The sequence below is a fragment of the Aphelocoma coerulescens genome, chromosome 2 (genome assembly GCF_041296385.1).
Source record: "Aphelocoma coerulescens isolate FSJ_1873_10779 chromosome 2, UR_Acoe_1.0, whole genome shotgun sequence".
Lineage (NCBI taxonomy): Eukaryota > Metazoa > Chordata > Aves > Passeriformes > Corvidae > Aphelocoma > Aphelocoma coerulescens.
Genome location: NC_091015.1, coordinates 55,358,878 through 55,383,510, shown reverse-complemented (window position 1 = coordinate 55,383,510; position 24,633 = coordinate 55,358,878). Strand labels below are relative to the sequence as shown.

The 24,633-nt window shown below is 37.1% G+C and overlaps 1 protein-coding gene across 9 annotated transcripts in view; it reads right to left on the bottom strand.

Moving 5' to 3' along the window:
* Positions 1-24,633, bottom strand: part of BBS9 (Bardet-Biedl syndrome 9) — a 288,845-nt gene that overhangs the window by 85,463 nt on the left and 178,749 nt on the right. Inside the window, exon 23 of one of the 9 annotated variants that reach the window (XM_069007585.1) lies at positions 7,631-7,650. The exons of 7 other annotated variants lie outside the window; for them this stretch is intronic. In XM_069007585.1, coding sequence (XP_068863686.1) covers positions 7,646-7,650 — 5 coding nt within the window. In that variant the 3' untranslated portion in view covers positions 7,631-7,645. Of the gene's footprint in view, positions 1-7,630; positions 7,651-19,366; positions 19,463-24,633 lie in introns of those variants that run through there. One more of the 9 variants, XM_069007580.1, reaches the window with a different exon arrangement.

Below are 24,633 nucleotides of genomic sequence, written 5' to 3'. Positions count from 1 at the left end.
CTCTTTAAACTGCTTGGTAAAGAAGGAACTGTTTTTAAAGTTGCTGTTCATCAAGCAGATGACCCTTGATCATCTTCACTTTATGATCAGTATTGGTGAAAATTGTAATCAACAGACACATTTAAAAGAAAGAGCAGTGGGTTGTTTATAATTCAACACTGGGGAAAAATTATTAAGAATGAATTTTAGCCATTTTTTCAACAAAGGTATTTGTCTTTGACACAGTTAAAAGTTTCATAATATAACTGGGTGGACCTGTTCTCTAGACCTACCCATCTTTTCTCTCAGAATGCAAAATTTTTTCATTGCTAGCACTGTGCCATAAACCTGGAATTCTACTCAGAAAAAGTCTCAGAAAAAAGAGGCAAGGATGCAAGTAGTCTTCCAATAGAAATTAAATTTGCCGTGTGATAAAAGTATATGCAAGGAGTTCACAATGTGAAGCCAGTGTGCATAAAGAGTAGATACACACAGTCCCTATGGAAAGCTTTAAAAGCTCTGCAGGAGCTGCAAATAGCAGTGAGGCCTAAAGCAAAGCCAAGGAACACTTGGAACTTCTGAGAAACTGAATGTCAACACAATATCATTTATGAAAGTATGTGGTAAATTCTGAGAAGCTGCCTCGCAAGTCTCAGTTCAACCAATGACTTTAGCAGGAGCTTAATTGGTTTTCCGGCTACCCTTCTTCTTGAGCTGCTTCTATTTTGACCAGTGAGTGAAAAGCAACAGCCAGTGTACATCTTCTAATCCGTCACTCATGACATTTAAACAGACTGCGTTGTCATGAACAGCGTGATTCAGGTTAAATTTCCATTAAAGACTTCCCTGCTTTAATTATTTTTTCAATGAAAGTTGACACTAGTAATGCAAAAAACCCCATCATAAGCAGGCAGATAGGCTGGAACTCTTATCACGAAGCTGTCACAGTGAAGAATTCACTATCAGGTGGTATCAGGTGGTTACTCATCAACAGAAGAAAACCCATCATATTTAAAGGCTCATCTTTTTGGTCTGTATGAATTCCCGCTGATTGTTACATATTTATTTTTTCAAATAGTTAATATTGGAGTTCAGAAGGACCAAAGAACTCTGAAAATTCCAGGCAGCAGAAAAGCAATGCAACACAAAAATTAGTGTCAAATAACTATTACTTTTATCTGTATTAGAGCAAATAATTCCAGGGATAATGCATCCTGCAATCATGTGAGAATATACTTACTATTCATATTGCAATGGCAGTAGAAATAAGAGAGGCTGCACATACAAAAGGAGTGTTACAGCCTTAAATTCCAGCTTGGTGCATGGAATAATCACATGCATAAATCCATTCTTACTCAGTATAACAGTCCACTGATATTAAAACACATTCTGGAAACCATTCACTTCAGTGGTCTGAACATCACAATTATCACATTAAAATAGGTGACTAATGAATTGGGTACACATGTGGCTACTCCATCATAAAATCTATCCTAATAGCTTCAGTGATTTAAATGCCATTATGAAGAGAGATAGCTGAAAAATCTGGACCCCATTCATTTGCATAGTAAATGTGAGACTATAAAATGTGATTTTCTCATAATTATTAGCCAGTAAAAAGGTACTTGTTCTCTTTTTATGTGGCTGCTACTGTTTTCAACACCTGGAGTAATAGTTGAAAATAAATTCAAAAAATTTACAACTGTAGGAGGAATTACTAGATCAATATAATAATTTTAAGAAAAACTCTCTCTAAGGCTTACAGAATTATAACAATGACAAAATGTGGACAATTCAGGAATATTGCCTCTGGTTGGAAAGAAGAATATCCAATATACTGACATCTGATAAAATATATAAACTAGTAAAAAATTATTCAACCTAAAATCTGTACTTAATTTTATAAAATGTGATGACATAAGAACTAGACGAGACTTTAAGCAAGCTTCTTCTACTGCATTCCACTTCATCAAAAATACACTGAACAAATTTTGAGGCAGGAGGCTGAAAGTCCCAGCATTTTTCATACATAGCGGGAAGTCTTTTGGTTTCTAGTTCATGTGTCACTCAAATTACCTCATTTTCAAACATGAAGGATGGCATAAGCTGTTTTAGAAAATCCAGAGATGGGGCCAATATCTCTGGGAGATACAGGGAATGGACAGATCTTTTTGGGGAAACTGGCAGTCCAAATCATTCAGTCTTTCCTTGCCATTAAAAACAAATACAGTCCCTGAAGAACTCTGGGGAGTTTAACCTCTTTAATTCATAAGAGGGACATAGCCACAGTCATACAAAAGGAATACAGCTAAGAAGTGGTACTATAACATCTCCATCATCTGACATATAAAGTGGGCCACAAGATGCTAAACCTGAGCTCTGATGCCTTTTCCAAGTACTTCCCTTGTCTCAGTAGGACTGTGAACCCCTAAAAACTAACACATTTCTAACTGAAGCAAAGACAATACAGGCAACAAAAAGGAGATCAGCAAAAGATCAGCAGGAGGAGAAAGTAGTAATCACTGAGTCTATTCAAGTAACTTGAAGAGCCAGTCACCTCTCGATTCACTTCAATTTCATCCAACCATCTCTTGCTTAAACATGGAATTCCACAGTCTAAAATACAGTCCTCCTTTTAACGTCCTTAGACATACAGAAAATGCAGGATGATTAGTTAAACACATATACATAAAATCAGACAAGGCACCCATAATAATGAGATAAGCTAGAATTATATCAGCCCAATTCACTTTTGTTTAGACAGGATATAATCAGTTCTTCAGACTGAAAGTCAGCACAATCCAATCCAAGTCACGCACAAACAATTTAAAAAATTATCTGAGCATATCTAACTTACACAGAGAAAATTTAGGAGCAAATTATAAATTTGTCCATTTTTTCATAGAGGTTGTTGTTACTTGTAATGATAAAATTGTCGAGGAACATACAGATCTTATAGTCCAACCTCAAGCACATGGCTTCTTGCATCAAAAAAACATCAAAGAATGTTTTGACTACATAGCATTTCCTGAATGAATGGGAACATAAGACCTTTTTACCGGTCTAAAACCATAAATATGAAAATACATAATGCTGATGATAGCACAGCTAAAGAAAAAAATGAACATAGAGGATTAATTAATTGGTTGGTTGGAGGTTTTTTTTATTTTAATATTCTAGTTAGAGCATCCATTCAGTAAGGTATCACATGCATTGAGAGTTATAGAAAAGTTTTTATTGTGTGTTTAATGCATCAAAAGTATAGTTTAGCTGCTAGAAAAATTCAAACAAGCCCTCCAATTGAGCTGCACATGAGCAGGACCACTATCTTCAAGCTAATTCATGCTGCTTCACAGACAGTTCTTAAAAATAGTTATTTATTTCCCTAATTGACTTATTTTAATCCTCCAGTATGGTTAATGGTTTTTTTCCCACAGAATTATATTGTATATGACCACAGAGTCTTTTAGTGTCTTGAGCCTAAGTCCACAGGCCTACTTTTCAGGAAGCAGATCAGTCAGCCTAAAAACTGAGTCTGAAATAAGACCAACATTTTTAAAAAATGCATTAAAACCCACAGGAATTATTCGTTCTGCTTGTCAACTCCATTTTAATAGTTTTTACAAGTCTAATTCTGACATTGTGTGAGAAATAGCAGGCAAAAAAACTAACTATAACTTATCAGAGAAAACACAAAGAAATTTAAGCTATCTTGAGTGATTCTCAACAGCTGCACTTTAAAAACAGAATCAGGACTGCAAGTGCATGAGCTCTGATGAAAACACTGATTTATTTTTATGTTGTACTTGGAAAATCATTATAAACCAAAGTAAGGCAGAACTCAGCAATGGAAAAGCAGCTAAAAGAAATCCATATGGGCTTCATTTTTTCACATTTTTTCTCCCCCAGACGAATCCTCTTGCCCTCACTATTCTTCTCTGTGCCCCCAATTGTATTCATCTACCTCTCTATTATTCCTGACAGTTTCAATAGAGACCCCAGAGTTGCTTGTCTCTCTCCTTCCCTTCCTTAGAACTAATTATCCATCTGCTTGGCATTCAGATGCTTTTCAAAAGTTCCATAGATATATACCTTCATATGTACATGCAGGACAAACTCACATCCAGGGGAAATTAGGTCCCTAAGTGTACTTGCAAGTGTAGATATGAAAATTAGGCTGGAAAAACAAGAGGCAACAACACGGCAGTTCAATTTATTCTACATTTGATTCTGCAGATTGGATGGCCAATGTGCCAAAAGTTGAATTGGAATTATGGGAGAGATCCAGAAGCACCTTCTCAGCAGTCTGTAAGTTAAGGGTTGAAATACCTAAGAAGTGGACATTTGGTTCCAGACTGCAGTCCTGGCCACTTGCCTAACATAGTCTATAGACACAGTAAAATATCTTCAAAATAAAGGGTCCAAAACCCCAAAAAGCAGTGTTTAGAGCCAATAAGGACAGCGAGTAGGAAACACTGTATTTATACGTGTTGGAATTTCATCTCTCTTCTTTCTCAAAAGCATGAATGCCTACAAAGATTCTCCAGTTGGAATGGATCAAGGGCAGAGGTCTCCACTGAAGACAGCCGTTGTCTCTTTGTCAAAAACCTTTCTTGGTTTTGAACATGCATAGCTGTTATGCTGAGTTTTGCTCTGAACCAGACATTGTGGGTGTATTTTATTAATACTCAAAGAACGCAGCTCCAGTAATATTCAGGCACGTGACCCCCATACTTGGTGAGACGTAGCGAAAAGAGGGGAACTTTTAGTCCAGCAGACTTTCTTAGTGCATTTAAGGCATCTCTAAGGCTAAAGGAGAGCATGAGCTCACTACTGTTTTCTTAGGAATTTAGTCCACTTCTTCTAAGTCCTATTTTAAACACCAAAACAGGTGTTTCCAATCTCGCCTTTAGAAAACAGGCACTGTGAAATCAATTTCAGTACAACACACCACCATGAAAACATATTACACCACTGTGTAAGATAATAGATAAACTACTGTATATCTTCATTTAAAAATAAAGATCTAATTTGTTCTTGAAAAATAATTATTCTCAGTTATATCATTTCATGATGGCTTCATCAAAGAGTATACACTGTTCTGTAAAAAGACTTGGGGGGAAAAAAAAAGAGAAACCAAGAACTTTCCTCAGGAAGAAATTTTGTATGGTATCTCAATGAACATTTATCTGTAGTTGCAGCCCCCACCTTCACTGTTCATGGTATTGTCTATGTAAAAACAGTCAGCAATTGTCAGTCACACAGCCCAGTGAGCAATAACCTGGTATACAGTTTCAGAGGAAGAAAATCAAGAAAGACAATAGAGGAAAAGTGATTCCACCAGCAAGTTGAAGGTGCAGGGTTTGTTGCTGCTTCCATACCTCAGGAGAAACCTCCCTTCCTGTCTACTTAAATAACAGCATCAAACACATGCAAACAACAACAAGAAAACAAAGCATTTAAAATTTTGGCTCAGCACCATGCTAATAGATGATATAAGAGCACAAGCGTATGAGCACAGCCAGTAGGTGCCATATGTTGGGAAGTGCCAAACACTGCACGCAGGGTACTAAGAGACTACAGCCTCTGCTGAAATAATTTGCAGGCACTTGGGATGACGCCTCTGGTTGTGCACTGCCAGCTGTTACACAACACATTCCTGGAATGAGATCAGCGTAAATGAGCAAGGCTATGTTTAGTGTGGGACATAATGGGTTATGAATCAGGAGCACCGAAGACAAGCTGGTCTCTTTTTTTAAAAAAGACATGTTTCCAGCATGTATTAGACACACCAGTAAAACAGTGTCTGCCACTTTGAAAATATCACTGCAACCATTTATTCCACTTAACATACCACCTGTATGACAGAAAACAAAAATATGTGAATACAAATGGAAAGCAAAATTCCACCACAGTTAAATATACCACACAGAAAGACCTTTTCATACAACATTATCGGTCAAAATAAGAAATGTCAGAAAACATAACGTCAGTGAAATCTTCTAATAAAATTAAATTTCAGCGAGGCTGCAGCCAGAAGAGACAGCAATAAAATCTTGGTAAACAACCGTACACTGTGTTTTAGAAAAATATCAGAGGAAGAAAATCTAGCCCCATTTTTTGTTTTTATTTCAATCCTCACTATTTCATTCTAATAGAGTTCTTTTTGCAATTAACTGGAGAATCAAATTAAGGGGGTTAGTCATCTAACTACCTAGTAGTCAGGTGTAATCAAGTGAGTAGGTGACTAAATCCTGAAATACAGCTGTGCAATTAAACAGCAAACATAGCTTTGTGCTAACAAAATTATAGGTCATCTTTCAAAAACAACCCCTTAGGGTAAGAAGAAGAAAAAAAAAGAAAAAAGAGAGAGTTCCTTATACTTTCTCTGAGATTTGCAAAGCAACTGATCCTTATACTTCAGCACCCAAAGGCATTTCTGTTAGAATGAAATTTGGTGCAAACAAACAAAATAATTTAAAATGAAAGGGACATGTAGGAGGTTCATCAGTAACAGCTATGCTTTTAGTCTCCCATACAACTTAATAATTAGACAGATCTGATCCAAGTGAGCCAAATTAATCTACAAACTTGAGGAAACCAAAACTCTAATTGAGGTTTCTACTCCCTGTTCTGTGGATCAAGTTATTAAATCATTTTGGCCTACACGAGCACAGATGTAATGTGCTCTTCTTTAAAGCCACCAGGTTTATAAAGCCATGATATCTTTTTTTTTTTTTCAGAAGTCTGTGGACAAGTTCAAACACACGAAGCCATCCAACCTGAACAATGTGACGTGGAAGTAGAGCAAAGAAACCCCCTCTCTGTAACTACCCCCAAATTTCTGTTGAATCAAAACTATGAAGTTTTATGGTGGGGCCAATTATCAGGTCAATTTGTTTGCTTTTTCTTCCCGGGTCTTATTCTGATGTAGGTCTTTAAACCTCTGCCCCTGTTAAGCCTGTGAATCAGTGCAATTTACAGCACACCTAAAGATAACTGAACATGGGCAAAGGAAGCATAGACAAGAGATACAGTATTCTATGTAGAGAGGGTAACTTTTATTAATGAAGCAGTACAAAATGGACCACCTCGTGTTTTTCACATATCAACTTACAGAAAAATTAAACTGCAAGAACACTTTAAAAAAATCAGCGTTTGTCCTACTCTTCATTTCCAAAATATAGTTCTATATCCTTCACTAAAACATAATAGAGAACCACAAATTCATGGTACATTGCATAAGAGCAACTATGAATGCTGCAATTCAAAAGAGTTACAACAAAATACTTTAAGAGCACAGCTCTCTAGTGGTAGTGAAGTGCTTTGACTTAAAAATACTTCTGCATTTAAACCAAAAAGCAGAGATAAATATTTACTGGACGAAGAACTAGAGATCAGAACTAGCTCAGGTCTCAGTTGTGCAAACCACCTGTCTACGAATAGCATCACTGCTAATACACTAACTTATTTTCATAGCTTTATGAATAGGGCTCAAAATAAGCACAGAATTTTGCTACAACATTTGAATATTCCATTTGTAATATTAAAAACATGCATACAAATTGTCAAACTAGAAGTGACTGCAAATACATAACTGATCCTAAAAGCTATTATAATGACTCTTCAAAGTTTTTTTCTTTGTTTTTTAAGTATGCCTCTTTTTTTATCCTGCAGAACAAGATGAGAGAATATAAAATTAAACAAAACTTCAATTCCGTTAAGAGAAAAGTGAGTTAAAAGGTATTCATCTCTTGTTCATCATTTTTCTGAGAAAAGATTTTGCTTGTCAGACCAGCAATGCCTAAGGGAGAGTACCCTCAAAGAAGCACTTTTTCCCAAGACAATTTCTGTTTAAAGGAAATATGTTTGAATCAGAGGGGTTTGGATGCATAAACCTAATAAGGTACAGCTGTATTTTTCCTTTCTCCATAGAAATAAGTTTAAATCAGACTGAGAAAAATACAGTTAATGGTCTAAAGAGGCATCAAGAATAAGAAAATTGGTTATGGCAAACACTTTTAAACTGACCTTATGTACAGGGGAAGCTTTCATGTAGAGGATAAGGGCAACCACCCCTATCGAAGTTCAAGCTGGTCCAAAAAACAATAACCTTTTAAAGGAGTCTAATATGGAAAAAAAAAAAAAAAAGTTTTTTCTAATAAGAACCCTTGAAAAAATCCCAACCACATGAAAATCTAATTGTCTAGATATTTGGCAAGTATTGAGCAAGCCATTCTTTCTTAAACAGCACATGGATCCTGAAGTACCCTGAGCATGTTATTAAAGGTTCACTTCATTGATGGGTAAGTGTAAACTGATTGCAAAATTTTGCACCTGACCAATAAAGAGCTAGTTTCAAAATTACACTGAGATTTTCAAAACTTCCCAAATAGTAATATTTGACTAAACTCTCAGACTAGAAGAATTCTGAAATTTCATCATCTCCTGATTATTGTAGCTTATGAATTTATAAAAAGGTTTGTAGATTAAAAAGATGGCACAGCACACAACCTAGTTAACTTTTATTCTGCTTATATGAAAGATAAACTTGCCACTGAATGGCAAATGTAATTGTGACTGCTACATGAAGATCAACTCAACTGGGCATCCACGAAACTCAATGAAAAGCTGATCAGTTTGGCAAAGTCTGTTTCATAGCCTTAGAAGTAAGAAGTCCTGGGCTAAGTCAAACTAAACCAGTATCAAAGACAGTCAGAAGTAAGTTTTTATCAAAAAGGCACATTTTTAGTTTTGTATAAGTTGATTGTGGATCGTACTGCAGGTCTCTCTCAGGTACTTAAAAATTCAGCTTTATGTTTCATTCCACTGATAAAACATTTTTTTGGCCAGTTCTTCACACAGTAAGATAGCCCTTACCAGACAAGGATGTTCAATTTTTTTAAAACTCACATTGCTCTAAATTTCCACACAAAATCAACTTATAACAGTATAAAGCAGTGATAGATGCACTAAGAAAAATTCCTTTAAGTGGAATATCACAATGTAGCAACAGTTCCTATTCCAAGTGGGATGAAGAGCTGTAGGTATGTAGGTAAGAACAGTGAGACTAGAGATTAAAATATACTTTTCAACTTTTACTTAAATGTGGGAATACACTTAAATACATTCAATACTTGAATGATCCATAACAGGAAATACTCAGGTAAAAACAGAACAGGAGGACAAAATAGTCTAGATTAAAACAATTCCAATTACCGTACGAAAATAATTCTTTTAAAGCTAAAATTCCATTGGTAGAATCTGAATATTTAGTAAGCAAAAACCAATTACTGAAACACTTTACTCAAATATGAATAAAAACTGAATAGCATGTTCAGCTAATTCTGTTGCCACTATCAGTAACATACACTGGATGCATCTACATTGCAATTTAAATTTGGAACAGAAGTGAGCTTTTGAAGTCATCCCCACTTTCTGCACTGTGATTCATATATCATGGAACTAAGAGAATACAGATGAGAGTCCTTTTAGATGGAGCAATGCTAGAAAATGTAGTCCAACCACTAATAGAGTCCATTGGACCAGATTAGAGAGAGTAGGAAGTGAAACACCCTGAAATATAGGCAGTGTGAACATCAAGCTCTCCACACAAACTGTTTCCTTCCACAAATGTTGAGCGGTTTTTGCCCTGCACTGTTCAGCACAGCCATTACAATCACTGTTTAGACCACAAATTATGCCTACTGTCACATGCACTTGCTTTTAAGTACTGCAGTATAAAGTGTACAAACTGCACTGTACCTGCTACTCATTCCTGCTCTTTGGAATCTGAACTTAAGAGATCTCGGTCTCCACAGCCCCAGGCAGACAGATAACCTGCTGATGCTACACTTCTACAAACGTAGTAAAAGAGCATAAACAGTACTGATTTCAAAATAGGCAACAGCATTCTTCCATCCTCATAATGTAATTTTCCAGGGCTAACTCAAACACTTTTGCAGCTGTGCAGAGAAGTGGCTGACAGAACTGCTTGAGGTGGGACTAGCAAAATGTGCAAGCATGGCATGAGGAGTTCCAAAGCAAAGGCACTGTCAGACATGAATGCCTGAACCTAGTAGAGCTTCTTCCCCCAATGCCATGTGGGCCCCTGCGCAGCATTCAGGTGCCAGGGTAAGCTCCAAAACAATCCATGGAAAGATATGGCTAGATGCGTGTATCTTCACACATGTTCTACTTATATACCATATACTACATATGTAGTTCTTTAGAGGAAACTGTTTTCTTCACTAACTATTCAGAAGCTGCAAATGTAGGTGGAATGAATGACCAAGTTTGAACCAAAGCTCAGCTGGTGTTTACAGATACTGAAACACTCTTTTAGGGGCCCAAAGTGAGCAGTCAAAATACAGCTCTTCGTGCTTGATGCAAAGTGCATTTAATTTAAAAGACAACCCTATCAGTGGTATGAATGATCTTGAATATATTGGTGTTAAGATATACTAACCAATAGCAATATTCAAAATAATTTAAGAAAATATTATGCTATCTACTTTTGCTATACTGAATAGTGAAGTCAGGGAAGCAAAACTCTAACCCCCCGGATTCACTAGAGACAGTAGAAACTTGTCTTCCTTTTTTCTCTTCTTAAAATGGCAGGTATCTAGTAGGGTTGACCTTTGGAAAAAGCAAAAGTCTGCTTCTTTCCAAATCTAATAGATTAAGTAAATAACCTGAATATTTGGATAAACATTCCAATTAAATATGAGTAGCTCTACACAAATTTTATACAGATCCTGATGCAGAATTAAAAACTACACAGGCACAAACCTTCAAATAATAAATTATATCTAAAATAGCTCAGAAGTTCATTCCAGAAGAGATTTAAAATGTTCATAATTTAGTAAGACATTTTTGTTTAAAGTTTTAATGAATGAAATATAAGATACTGGCAGCTTTGCCTCATTCCACTGCTGTGAGCTCAGTAGAATTTAAGGGACATAAGTGGGGGGACATGTATTTCAAGTCACATAAACATAAGGAGTGTCTTACACACATGTTTAGCATTGTTTTCTTTATTTTACCACATGCTTAGTAATGCACTTGTCTAAACATACTTTCAGGTTTCAAATGCACCATTTAAGCATACTACAGATCTCTGCATATCCTCCAAAGGTGGAAAAGTTTATACTTTCCTATTGGCACCCTTTTTGTGTTGGATCAATCTAATCAGTTATATTCAAACTGTACTACTTATGTTTGATATTGCATTGCCAGTGTTGGTGGTCCTGTACTTCCACTTCTGTCAAACCTCCTGCAGGTATTTGGCTTTATTTTCTATTAAATACCTAGTCGTTAACACATCATCTAAAAGCATGGCAATGATTTGAGACAGCAAGGAAGAAATAAAGAGCAGAATATTAAATTTGTAAAGTAGCTGTCTTACGACACTTTCCTGGATGGGAGTGTGAGGGAGAAGGCACTTGAAGATATTTTTCTCCCTTTTGTTATCTAAAACTAAAATTTTAACTGAATTGCTCTTTAGGTTTTGAAAAATACTTCCATATAATGTTGTTACCCCACATTGCCCCAAGATAAACCAAGAGTTGCTGTCAAGCATCTGTTATACAGAACAAGATTTAAGCATACTGAAAATGGATTCAGAGTTCATTCAGTCCTTAAAAAACTGGACTTCATATATGTTCAGCATATTTTATCTCTGTATAAATTAATGATCAAGTCATTTTAAAGCATCACTATTCAGCACACTGATCTGTACTAAGGTTCCTTTGGTCACAACATGATAGACTGCTTCTGATCTCACCTAAATGCATACTACCCTTACATGAAATTAATATGCCCAACCTTAGTTTGGCAAGAGAAAAGATTTGAGTCTATGCCAAAATGACTTTTCCAGCGCCAATGTTTATATCACCAAAATACCTGACAAATCAGTTTTCTTATCATTGTCCTAGTATCAGAATTCTTCTGCCACTTCAGGTGAATCTATTACCAACACATTTCCTTTTTTATTGACTATAAATCTCTGTTGGAAATCAAAGTAAATTTTTTACAAATTCCTCAAATTCATCTGAACATGAGGCAAATTTCCTCTTGCCAGAAAAACTCAAAAATAATGATTCCAGCTTCTACTGGAAAGAGGTGTCATATCACAGGGCAAATGGATATGAACAGGTAGGAGAGACATATTTTTCTGGGAAAAAAGAGGTTCACAAAACAAAGGAATGTTTATATAGAGATTCTTATGGAAAGTTTTGTCAGTTATTTTATATCTGTAAAAAGAGAGAAAGTCCCTTGGGATCTCTATCATGATGAGCCTGTTAATTCTACTTCAAGCAGTGCCTGCCAAGAATAGTCTCCACTGAAACTGTTACTTATGACAAAATCAGGCAACAAGCATCGCTTAATGTACATTGCAGATTTTAAAACTCATCTCTTTTGCTATAAAAATAGAGAACAAAGCACATCACCATGGATATGCAATATGGACAATAACATATATCTAGTGAAATCAAATTCCAAAGATCTAAAATGGCTTTAAAAACCTACCTCAAGAACTCAAATCCAACTTCTATTTTTCTGTGCAAGCAGATAATGGTGAACAAACAAGCATGAAACACCTGCCTTCAGAGAGTTAGCAGAATGTTTCTTGAGACTTAAGAAAGAGCCCCCTCCACCTTCTTTTGGAGCATAAGAACCAAGTACATCTCAAAGCTGCTACACTGGAAATTAGAGACCTTAGCATTCAGGTTGCTTTTTGTAACTTAACGCTGTCTGTGTCATTAATTGTTGTCTTCCCTGATGGGGGAGACTTTCAGATTTTTGCCAGGAGAAAAAAGGAGGTGAATGGGACTTCATGCTTCTCAGTCTCCAGATAGGTGTTTATTAATCCTTATCTAAGGAGTACAAGCCACTGGCATGGCCTAGACATAGCACAGAGCAGAGAATGCAGCAAGAAGACAACTTATCAAGATTTCACAGCCTTTTTAAAGGTAAATTACCCAATGAAAACTTAAAACGCAAGATATTTTCACTTTTTTACCAATGCCCAACAAGTTCCTAAATCAGGTAGATAGGAGCTGCAGAATTCTTTATCCAATCATCCCAAACCACTATTGCTGCAAAATATGGAGTTAGTTAGAAGAAGAAGAAAGAAGTTTTTAACTACAACTTATCCTCCATTTTGGGGTTTTCTACTTCTATCTATTTACTATGCAAATATACCTAAAAACTCTAAATTTTTCACCCTGTGATAATCTCACATAGTATTCTATCACCTAATTCCCACCATTGTAGATTCAAATTCTTCCCAGAGGCTAGGCAAATTTTCCCATGGACAAAGGTCAAAAACAGTACTGTCCAGGGGGGTAAAACCTTTCAAAACAGGCAGAGAAATATTCTCTGCATTTGAGCTTCCCACATAACTAAAAAAAAAAAAAAGGGGGGGGGGGGGGGCGGGCAGACCACAACAAGATAAAGCAAAAAAAAACTTTATAGGCTTTTTCTCCCACAACTACAAGACACTCAGCAGGTAAACCATGAACAATGACTGCTTTGAGAGGTACTGAAACCACAGATAATTCAGAGACCAAGTAACTCTTGAGGAAAAAAAAAATCATTTGTGTTTGAAATAGTGATTTAGGTAGATGATTTTGAGAATTAGAAAATGCCTTACAATACATAATTTATCTTAAAATAATTTTTAATTCCTATGTAAACTTCAATTGTTATCATCTTTTCCACAAATGCCTTCCTACTGTTTTACAGAAATAAGTCTGGAAACTCTTTCTGGTTTTCTAGAGCCGCATGGATGCTTATTATTTCAGTTAGCTACCTTTTGATTATTTATTACAATTGTATTATATATTACTTTCACATCTCTTCTGTAAATAACCTGTGATTCTGTAAATAACCAACAATCTGATTTTAGGAGGAAAAAAATCACACAAACCCGTGAGCGGTGCTACTGCAACACTTTGAGCCGATGCCTTTTTTGCCTTATTTGTAGCTGCCTATGTGTAAATTCCTGCTTGTAACATTAGTACTCATTCACACTTCTGGAGAAGAAGTTCAGGAACATAACCTGGCAGAGAATCATTCTTTTGAGCAATAAGAACTGAGAGGCAATGCTCAGCTCTGGAAGAAACCCTGATAGCCGTTGACCTAAACTGCTTAAGAAATTATCCTGAATTTGAAAGAAGAAACAAATGGACAGTAAATACAGACAAGAAAAAATTCAGTTTGGGGAAAAGACACTCTCATCATTGAGCAAACTATTGAATTCTTGCATTTATTTCAACTACCTTTCTCTAAATGTAATATAATAAGTTTCTCATGCCAGCTATAATTGTTCTTTAAAATTCAGGAACACGCAATACACCGAGAAACTGTTACCAAATTCTTCTGAATGAAATCCAGACTACAAAATCACAGAACTACAGAGCAGCCATCATATCTGGACAGAAAATCCAGCAGTCCTGATCACCTTCACAACTACCAATAATTGCTAGAACCTTCAGCATCTCTACTGAATATTACAAGCTGAGCACTAAAAATAACTGAATATTCTCCGCTACAAAAAATTACTCCAAGACTGGGGAATAAAAAGAAGAATGTAGGAGTAGAAGGGGCATCACTTCAAAACAAAGCTGATCAACAGAAAAAACAGATCTGAAATACAGCACTTAAGGGTTATCACAGGAGAGGGGAGTGCACTTATTGGGAAAAGAAATCAGTTTTGGCTAAACACTCTGTTTTCCAGTTTGTCTTTGCATTAGAGTACACAATATAGGCCATAGCATATTACATGACTGCAAATATCAAATACTGAGGATCCAGAAAAGAAACGCTGATATACAGCATGTGACACATGACTTTTAGTCAGTGCATAATTGTCAGAACAGTACTTCAGAAAGCAAAAGAAATGCAATTTTTTTGTATAGTCCCATTTATTGTTATTACACATTATTATACTGTGTTTATCAGATAGCCTCTCTGAAAAGTCCTATTAACAAAGGGAAAATAAAAGAAAGAACGGTATTTAATTTTAGACCATTCCAGATTGATCTCTAGTCTATGCTCAGATATCTGGAATTCATCCAGAATAAAAACTATTTTAGAAAAAAATGAACTAACACAGATCTTGAACAGTTTGTTATCCTAAAATTTAGCTGTTAGCTATAAATATTCCAAAATGTTAAAATTGCTGCTTAAGGGTATTTACATGTTGGCTTAGCTTCGTGTTCGTGATGTAGTCTTGACCTATTCTCCATTTGACAAAACCCAGGAAATGCTAAGGAGAATAGGAGAAGCAGCTATCCTAATATGACATTTCTTTCAGGCTTGCAACCAATTTTACTCCAAGTAGGACCAAATACAGCTGATTTAGAAAGACCAGAGGGCGTTTTCACTTTGCCTACTATACTCCCTTGTGAGTTCAGTGAGACTACATATGCTTGGCAGAACATGTGCTTAAAAACTTTGTTGGATTAGGTCCTGTGTCCACAATTTTAGAGCTGTGAGAAAATTGCCAGGAAAAAGCATAAATGAGTTCTGGCACAATGGACTGTGAACACAAGAATGAAGAGGCTCCCCATCATACACAAACCACCTTCCATAGCATAAAAATAAACTAGCATTTCCAGCACTGGTTCATTAGGTAAGAGAACTCAGAATAACTTAGAATTACACTTACTAAGGCATAGCACACAACTTAAAATATCCTATTAGCATTCTGGATTCTTTTCTCAATGCTCCTATTTAAGGGTCTGATTGTGCTTTAGCTACTGTGGCAGCATAAGCTATCATAAGCTGGGGCTGTTGTGGCTTCCCCATTCCCTTATTCCTTGATTCACTCATGCTCCTGCCATTATGAGGTGAATGATTCAGATAGCTGATCAATTCAAAAGCTAGAAGGCAATCACATGTTATACTTAATTTGACATAGCTATGGCCTGCTGCCATAGGGATGGTCATGCTGTCCTCCCTATGATGCACATACCAACCTCTCCCACAGCAGAACCAGCAGCTTTGCAGCTGTGGATACACTGAGTTACAGCTCACTGACCCCTCAAGACAGTGACCCTTCCTTTTGTTGGTCTAACTATATATAAAGATACAGGTTAGAAAAAAAAACAGCTTGAACCACATTTTGACATTTCAGTCCATTCAGCTCCCTAAAGCTGCCTTACCCCCTGGTCATCATAAATAGTGCTGGCACCAGTGAATGGAGAAACACGTGGTGGCTGAGAGGATGAGAAGATAAAGCCACGACAACTTCCCCGCTCTAAGGTCATTAGGATACAACCAGTCTAGTTTTGAGTTAGCTACCCTGGTACTGTGGCAGCCTAGCTCTGCAAAAGTTATCTTTTCAGGCATATTTTGCAACAGGCCTGAGGAACAGTTGCAGTGATTGCTTGTTTAATGCTGCTAGCAGTGCAGCCCAGAGGAAAGCATGCACATGTTTTTAATCATGCTTTTCACAATTAAAAGCTTTACTGAATTATGACTACAGGGGAGAGACACCCATGTGATGTGGTGCATTTAATGTATTTTCTTTTTATTATTTTCTACTGAGCTATTTTCTTCTATCCCCTGTTCTTACCTTGCTCCTTTTTCATCATTCTCACCAACAGTGACAGCAATTGCCAAGCTCAAAGTGAGAAATTGTTAGTACTCATATACATGAAAAAAAATATAACATTTGCTGGAATACACACAACAGAAAAAAGCTAGAAAATCTAGAACATTTTCTTGATAAATAGAGCCACAGGAGACTTCTGACTCTGTCTAACCCCATATAATTTTACTATTTCTTACTCCTAACTTTTCTATTTAAGGTTTTCTTGAATGGGATTGAGGTCACATCAAAATCCAAGTTACAGCATTTTGTTAAGGCTACTTTCCGGAGAAGAAACTTAGCTTCTAACTTCTAAAGTAGTATTCTCCAGGGTGCTAATACATAGCTGGGGTATTTCACAGTGCTACACAGCCCATCACTCTGTCCGTGACACTCAAGGTATTAGATCTGTAGACAGTTTGACATCTATGAGCCAAAGTACATTTAGAAAAAATAAATCACTGATTCAATCCAATTATGAACATGAAGGCAAGGGTCTTCTATGGGGCAAGGGCCCAAAGAAATTTTAAAGACAATTAAATGAAGAGTTCAGGTTTGAAGCAGTATCTCATTTGCTAGATAGGAGCTACACAGTGAGCCGAAAAGCTGTGTAACCTAACTGGTGCCACAAAATTTTTTACTCTATTTAGAAACTGAGCAAGCTAAGAAACTACACAGTTTCTTTTGTGGTTCATCCGTGAGGCAATGTGGGCTATAAAATCACATGATACTAATAAAAGCAAATGTGTCTTCATCAAGTGATATAAAACATTTGTTTTGGGGGTACCATGAAAGGAATCAGACTTAGCACTACCACTCCAAATATCATATCCTGTTCTGATGAACATTTAAGAACATCTATTTTTCCCTTTTAAACAGAACCAAACTTTTAAATCAAAATCTTTCCTAGGAAATACAAACTATTTTTGCATCCACCCTATGTTTCCAAAACTTAGCCTTGTGCACTGACCTACTGATTAGTAACCCTGACTCATGGCTGCAGATATACAGTAACACAGGCTGGGAATACACACCTGCTTCATGCACTGCTTTGTGCAGCAGGAGTACATCTGGTTATATGTTCCAGTAGCCATCACAAAATTCAGCACTTACACTGCTTTTCATTCATTCCTCTTTCAGCCTCATATCCTACTTTTGGAAACATTTCAGTAGGCTTAATACTAAATCTGTGAGGGTGACACCGAACCACAGGGAGATATAATTACTCTAACAGGTGAAATAGCTGAGAGGATACTCTGTGGAGTACAACACCACCAAATAACTCAGAATTAGAATGTGCTTAGCAGAGATGGCTGCTAAATATTTGATGAGGCTGACAAAATAACTATTTACCTCAGAATAAGTTATAAGCACTGCATTGTTGGAACTGTTGATTTTAATAACAAGGGCTACTGCCCTCCTGTTGCTTGTCCCTTTTGTGGCAGTCTTCCTAAGTGTATTGTTTAGTCCCAGGGTACTAAACAATTCCTTAACAAAGTCATCCAATCACCCTCATCAGTGTGGTAAACTTGAATCAGTTCTGGAAGTCTGACTTTTGAATTCTGATCTGTCCCTTGATCAGTAAACATCAGAAGACCTGCATTAACTACAGTCAAAGTGTCAATAACTACTACATTTAATTCTCCAGTGAAGTTAGAAATATGATACATTCAAATAATGGGTACAACATAGTCACCTGTGCTGCATCTCACAGCCACAGGCAAAGAGAACCAGTTCAAGAACCAAGGAGTTCATGACAGTCCATCAGCTATGATGGTTGTGACAGCACACAGGGATGAGGCCCCAAAAGATACTACTTTTAAAAGTAGAATGTGGGCTCCTGTGAATTAGGCATATGTTCACTCTGGAGAACTACGCCATCAACCAAAAACTGTGGAAGAGCTCTTAACACTAAGGCAGACAAACGTAAAATAAGAATTTTAGTGTCCATTTTAAGTAACCAGTTTTAAGAACTACAGCCAGCATGACCAAAATATGTACTGCTCCAGCACACCAAAGTGAGATAAATTTTGATCTACAATAGACTACTGGGATTTGGGGTAAAATCCTCTTCTGAGACATATCAACACCAGCATCACAGTATCACCTACCTGTACAAGTATGGCAATCACATTGCCTCTATAGAAAAGCTGTGAGTCATAGAACCTTGATGGTGCAGCAGCATTTTGACTATTTCATTCTAACAACTAAGAGAAAAAAACTTATGATTCCAACCCCGGAAACATTTCAATACATTTCAATACTATTCACAATATTATTTAATTCAGATTATATGCTCTGGCAACATACATCAGCCATATTACCAACAACATCCATTCTGTGACAATTCAAAATTCTAGCAAAGCTCCAAAGTGGCTTATAATGGCACTGATAATTTCCACAAAATGACATGGAAAACCTATTTGCGGTTCCAGTAACACACTCCAACAAAGAGCATGTGGGAATGTGCTCCCTCTTTTGAGGCGTGTCAGCAGTTCTTTAAATGAGAGTCACTGTTTCCATTCAAATCCCTTATTTTTCAGGGGGTTGCAGAGTCAGCCCTCAGGGAGAGAGAACTGATCCTAGCGTTTTCAGGTGCTTTCATGCAATCCTGTATCTCAAAAACAGTCCTTTTTTCTTTTTTCTAAGGAACGTTTAAGCCATTAGCTCATAATATGGATGGCTGCCTTCTGGAACGGTGAGGGGAGAAAGGGGCGCAAGACACTAAAATTACTTCTAAAAGAAGATATTTTGGAAAATAACCTCTAACACCTCCACAATGTCATTTTTTTCCAGCAAACAGTTCCTAAAGATCTAGAGCTAATCTCCATTTGGTGGCCAATGTTGACAAGCTATAAAGTGAGTCTTGGCATTTTGTGTAACCTGGAAAAAAAGACATGGAAAACCATTTTAAAGGCTCATCCTGGACTTAACAAATAACTAATACTCATCTGATATATCAAACAATTACAAAAACATTAACTTTGGGGTTCTAAAAAAGGTAACAAAACTGTTTTAGGACAGGAGTAACCCTTACTAAGTATAATCTGACTGTTATATAAAACATAAGCCATACATTTCCAACTCCAAGTTTCTGCATCAGAAAAGCTCCTCCTTGGAGTGCTTAATGAGTTTTTGGGATTTCCTAAAACTTGCAGTACTGGTTTTCAGCAGTAGAGGAGATCTTAAAGTTGAGTGCTCAGCTCTGTTTTGTGCTATTGAATGCCTCCCATTTAATTACCTCTTTTATACAAAGTTGGATGGTAGAAGCCAAAAGTATCCTTCTGCCAACTGTGTTGTCCAGGCTATGAAAACCTGAGCAGGACTCAATATGCCTGGCAGCATCTTGTAGTGGTTTGGTCCAAAATACTCGTTACTGTTTACCTTCTGTGAGATAAGAATTAGGAGAAACGCAAAGCAGGCTCCAAACTTGAAAGAATATAAAGAAGTTTATTAACAGACCTAAAATAAGAAAAAAAAAAATCATACCACACCTTCTGAACACTTCTCCTCCCCCCACCTTCCACCCTTCTCCCACTGACAATGTAAAAAGATAACCCTTGAGATGTTCAGTCTGTTTATCACTTCCATAATAACCTTGTTCAGTCCATTTAGGAAGAGGCATCTCTCTTGCCTGTGCTATGAAAGCATTATCACAACGAGACAGCCGCCCGGGTTGGTTCTCTGCTCGCATGTGAGTCCCTTCCCACGACTTGCAGCTTTTCCCACAACTGCTTTTGAGGGGCCACTCCTGAACTACTGGGGTAAAATTTTAAGGTTGAGCCATTCAGAAATAAAAGTTCTTTTCACCCATCTCTGGGAGCATTTCATCTCTAGGAACTGAGGCCCTTCTCCTTCCCTTTGGGAACAAAGGGTCTTCCTCATCTTCATCTTTAGGACTATCTCTGGGAGCATCTCTAGGAACTGAGGTTTTCTCCTTTTCCATGTGGAGCAAAAGTCCTCATCGCTTCCATCTCTCCCTGTCCAAACTTCTCATGAAATTACAGCTGCTTCAGCATCTGCCTAGCTCAGCGCAGGTGCTTTTGCTCACAAGCACGAGTTGAACACTCCACCCCCCATGCCTTCATGAAATTACAACGGGTACTCTGATATATCATAGCTTCACAACAGAATTTCAGCTTTAAGCCTCTCCTCTCTCTCTTCCCTCAGGTTTTCAGCTCTTCACAGCACTAAAAGGGTTAATCTCACCTTGGCCTTGCAGCTGGAATGTGGCTTATCGCAGTTGGTCCCATGATCCTTTGCCGACAGCAGTGCAGCTTCAGTTGAATCCTGGCCGAAGTGGAGAGGGGGCGGAGCCGAGCTGCTCTGGCTGCCCACAACAGGGCTGGGGGGGGGGGGGGGGGTTCCACGGCTGGAACAGGGCCCATCGGCTCCAGGATGGCCATGGCCCGGCCTGGCCTGGCCCCAGTAGGGCCTGGGCCAGGCCCACTGGCCCCCGCACGGGGCCTGCAGCCACCTGTCCCAGCACAGAAACAAGACAGACTCTGCCTCGGAGTTTCTGATTCTTAAGTGTGGATCACAGAGGCGGTCACAACTTTAAGTGGCTTAAAAATTGTCCATATTCAAGCTGGCCAGCTGATAGGTTCTGTTAGGTCACAGAGGAAGCTGTAAGCACCCCTTTGCAAGGACATCACTTCTGGGACTATGCTTGCTAACCCATGACACATCTAAAATCTTCTTGGTTTGTAATGTCGAGTGGGCATTCGAATAATGCATTGATGAGTTTCTCTGTCCTTTTATTCTCTCTCTCTCTTTTTTTTTTTAATAAAGACATCTCATTAGAAACCAGAATAGCATGAAATGTTTACAGTTCTCAAAGATTGACATGAACATATAGGAACCATTAATATCTAACACAAATAAACATTAAGAATCAACAGGAGAATGTAAACTTTATAGATAGTATTCTATAATGTCAAGAAAGTAGCACAGATATCTGCATACTATCTCACAAACCAACAAAGATCTGACAAAAGAAGTGAAGCCAGGAATAATGCACTAATCCAAAGGATGTATGAAATTCAAAGCTATCCATGTTCTGAGCAAAAATTATGATTTCCCAGTTAAACAAAAAACTAGGTACAAAGTTTTGTGTAGCAGAACTGGAGAGTCAGAAGTGCATTAGGTGGGAAAACAGATGTCTCGAGAAACAAGCTTTACTGAGTATTCAGTGAAAAGATTTCACCCAAGCTAAAGAAAACAGTATCCAGCAGTTCAAATCCATGAGAAAAAGTACAAAATGCTGGGCATATTTGCAGAGTGCACTTTAGATGGCAATACTTGATGCAATAGAGAAAATAATTGGTGTGAGGAAACAAAAGCAACACAAGAAGTCTTACATAAGAAAACACTCCTAAGAAAAATGGAGTATTAACCTCCACTGACACAGATGAAAAGTAAACAGCAGCAAATAACCGAAAAGTCAGGCTAGTTTCTTTCCTGCCCATCTTTACTGGCAGAAGACAAGTGCGTGCATGAATCCTAGTGACAGACAATCATCTACTTCTCTTAAGCTCATAGTTATGCAAGAAAACTGCCAAGGAAATATGAAAAACAACATTTAGTCACCAAAAAAAAACCTTTTAAACTTCTCTTTTTTTTTTTTATTCCTTCCACTGAGCTACAGTTATCTATTCATAATTCCTAGAACTGTGTTTAGATTTGATTCTTGGGTTTGTTCCATATTTACCATGCCCTCTCTTCTCAACTTATCTTTTGTGTGTTCCTTATTTTCCATTATCCATCAGGATTTCTCATGTTCAGGTCTTGGTAAAAATAAGGAAAGGCTTTTTGAAAGATTCCCGAAAGCTTTGGATATGGCCATGAGTATGCTGTTATGCCTTGTATCACTCTTTATTGCTCCCTAACTGTAACAATAGCAACCTTGTGCTAATAATTTTAAGAGTACCTTTGAACTCTCTCTTCATTAAAAAACAAAACAAACCAAAATACTTTACACAAACAATTCTTTCTACTAAAGCCATCAAATTTGAAGGAAAAGGGTCAGGCTCTCTATAAGATGACTTTTTCTTTTCCTACCTCTTTTCTGTGATGTCACAGCAAACTCTGAGTCAACCCATGAATCACAGTGTAAGGTAGCCCTCAGTTCTTTGTTACATTGACAGTCATGAAACAAAGCGGAATTAATCAGAGACTTTTTTTAACCTCTGAATGAAAACATTTTTTAAAACACTATAACAACCGTTAGTATGGGGCAAACACAGAGACTGATCTCTTTACTCACTGTAGTTGGTAATACACCTTATAATATACTACAATCTGCAAATAATAGAACATATATAAGACTTGCTGTGTTCTCATGTGCTATATTACATTTCAGAGGAGATGTATATACAAGCTCCTGCTAAAAGAGAAACTGCACTTCATCTGGTATTGGCTTAATGAAGGAATTCTCACATTAATCTCTTAAGCTGTACTGCTCTTTAAAAAAACAGACTCTGTGGAAAAGAAAACCTCCATAAATCTCTTCAACTCTCTCCAGAAAAATAGGCTTTTTGTAGCCCAGTGATTTTCTTTGCACCTTTTCTTGTGGAAACAATTAGCTTAGCAATTTTAAAGTATTAGGTGGACCCAGCTGCAGGGTCCTGGTATCTTTCCTATTGCATAGCAATATCCATACAGAAAGAAGCAAGGATCCAGTCTCATAATACCACAATACATCAGTGGGAAATACTTAAGTAACTAATGATGTTAGGTCTTGAAGGAGCTTTCACTTACCTGAGGCCATCACAAGTTCCTGCATTTTTGACAGATTTGTTTCTAATTCAGGATTCTTTATTAGTCAATGACAAAATATTGCATTGCAACTCAATTGTCAAAATGCTTGAAACTGTACTCAAACTGTCAGTGGCACATTTACCCCTTCAGATGAGCCCCGTTAATTGGGCCTCCAATGATTTTTAAATATAAGTCTGCTGTTCTCTACTTTTGCCAAGAGTGTAGTAACCAAACTTCAGACAGAAGTTCAGGTTCAAGACTGTAGCCATGAACAGCTGAAAAGGCTGTGTTGCCAACAGTACTGATTCATTCAGCTGATTGTTTAGAAAGTTCACCATGGGCATGAAATCCCCTTCCAGACAGTATGGACATTTTTTCAAAACTATCTTTAACCTAACTTAAACATTTCCCTTTTATTTAATCTCATGTACAATACAGTTAATATTACAATTTATTTCTGTCCTATTATACTGTCTAACCTGAAAAAGTGAATTGCTTTGCTATGTACATTGCAAATACTTTTGCTGTAATTGGCAAAAACATCAGCATCCGAACGATTACTAGTGCAGCAAATTATGATAATTACAATAACACTAGTAAGGCCACCTGCACCTTACTCATGCATGTTGAAAATGTAGGGCAGTTATTAGTCCAAGATATAAACAATAAATGTCTGAGAGAAAATAGAAATCTTTCACAGACCTGTTTTAGAGTTTTTACAGAATATTTAGGCACCCTTCAAAACAAATTCAAGGATATGCCTTTGCTCATATGTGTAAGCAAGAGGTAATATTAAGAACAGTACAGCACAAAAATAAAAAGACTCAGTGGAGAGCTGGCAGCAATATATATCCGAAAGCTCTTTACTATCTAACTCTTTGTACAAAGCCAAGTGCTTTAGAGTACTCCTTTCTAAAATCAAATACATGAAACACTATCACAAAGTTTCATCTTATACTACATCACTTTTTAATGAGCTACTTAGCAGATGGCAGTTTCACAGAGTTGTGTATTCATAAGAAAAAATAAGCATACAGCTACATTTAAATGTGTCACCAGGTAACTTAAAGGAAAGTAGCTTCAATCTTGTTTATTAGCAAGTTTGTGCAACTACAAAACTTTCTGGATGTTCTTTGAGGGAACCATGGAATAGTTCCTAAAATTGTCTAGGCTACTAAGAACAGCAATCTTTGATTAGAAGGGTGAAGTTGAAAGATCCTCTTAAATGTCACCTACAACATCTACATGAGCATTGCTATTCAAAGCTGGAGAAAATGTAAATGCAGCTGTACAAT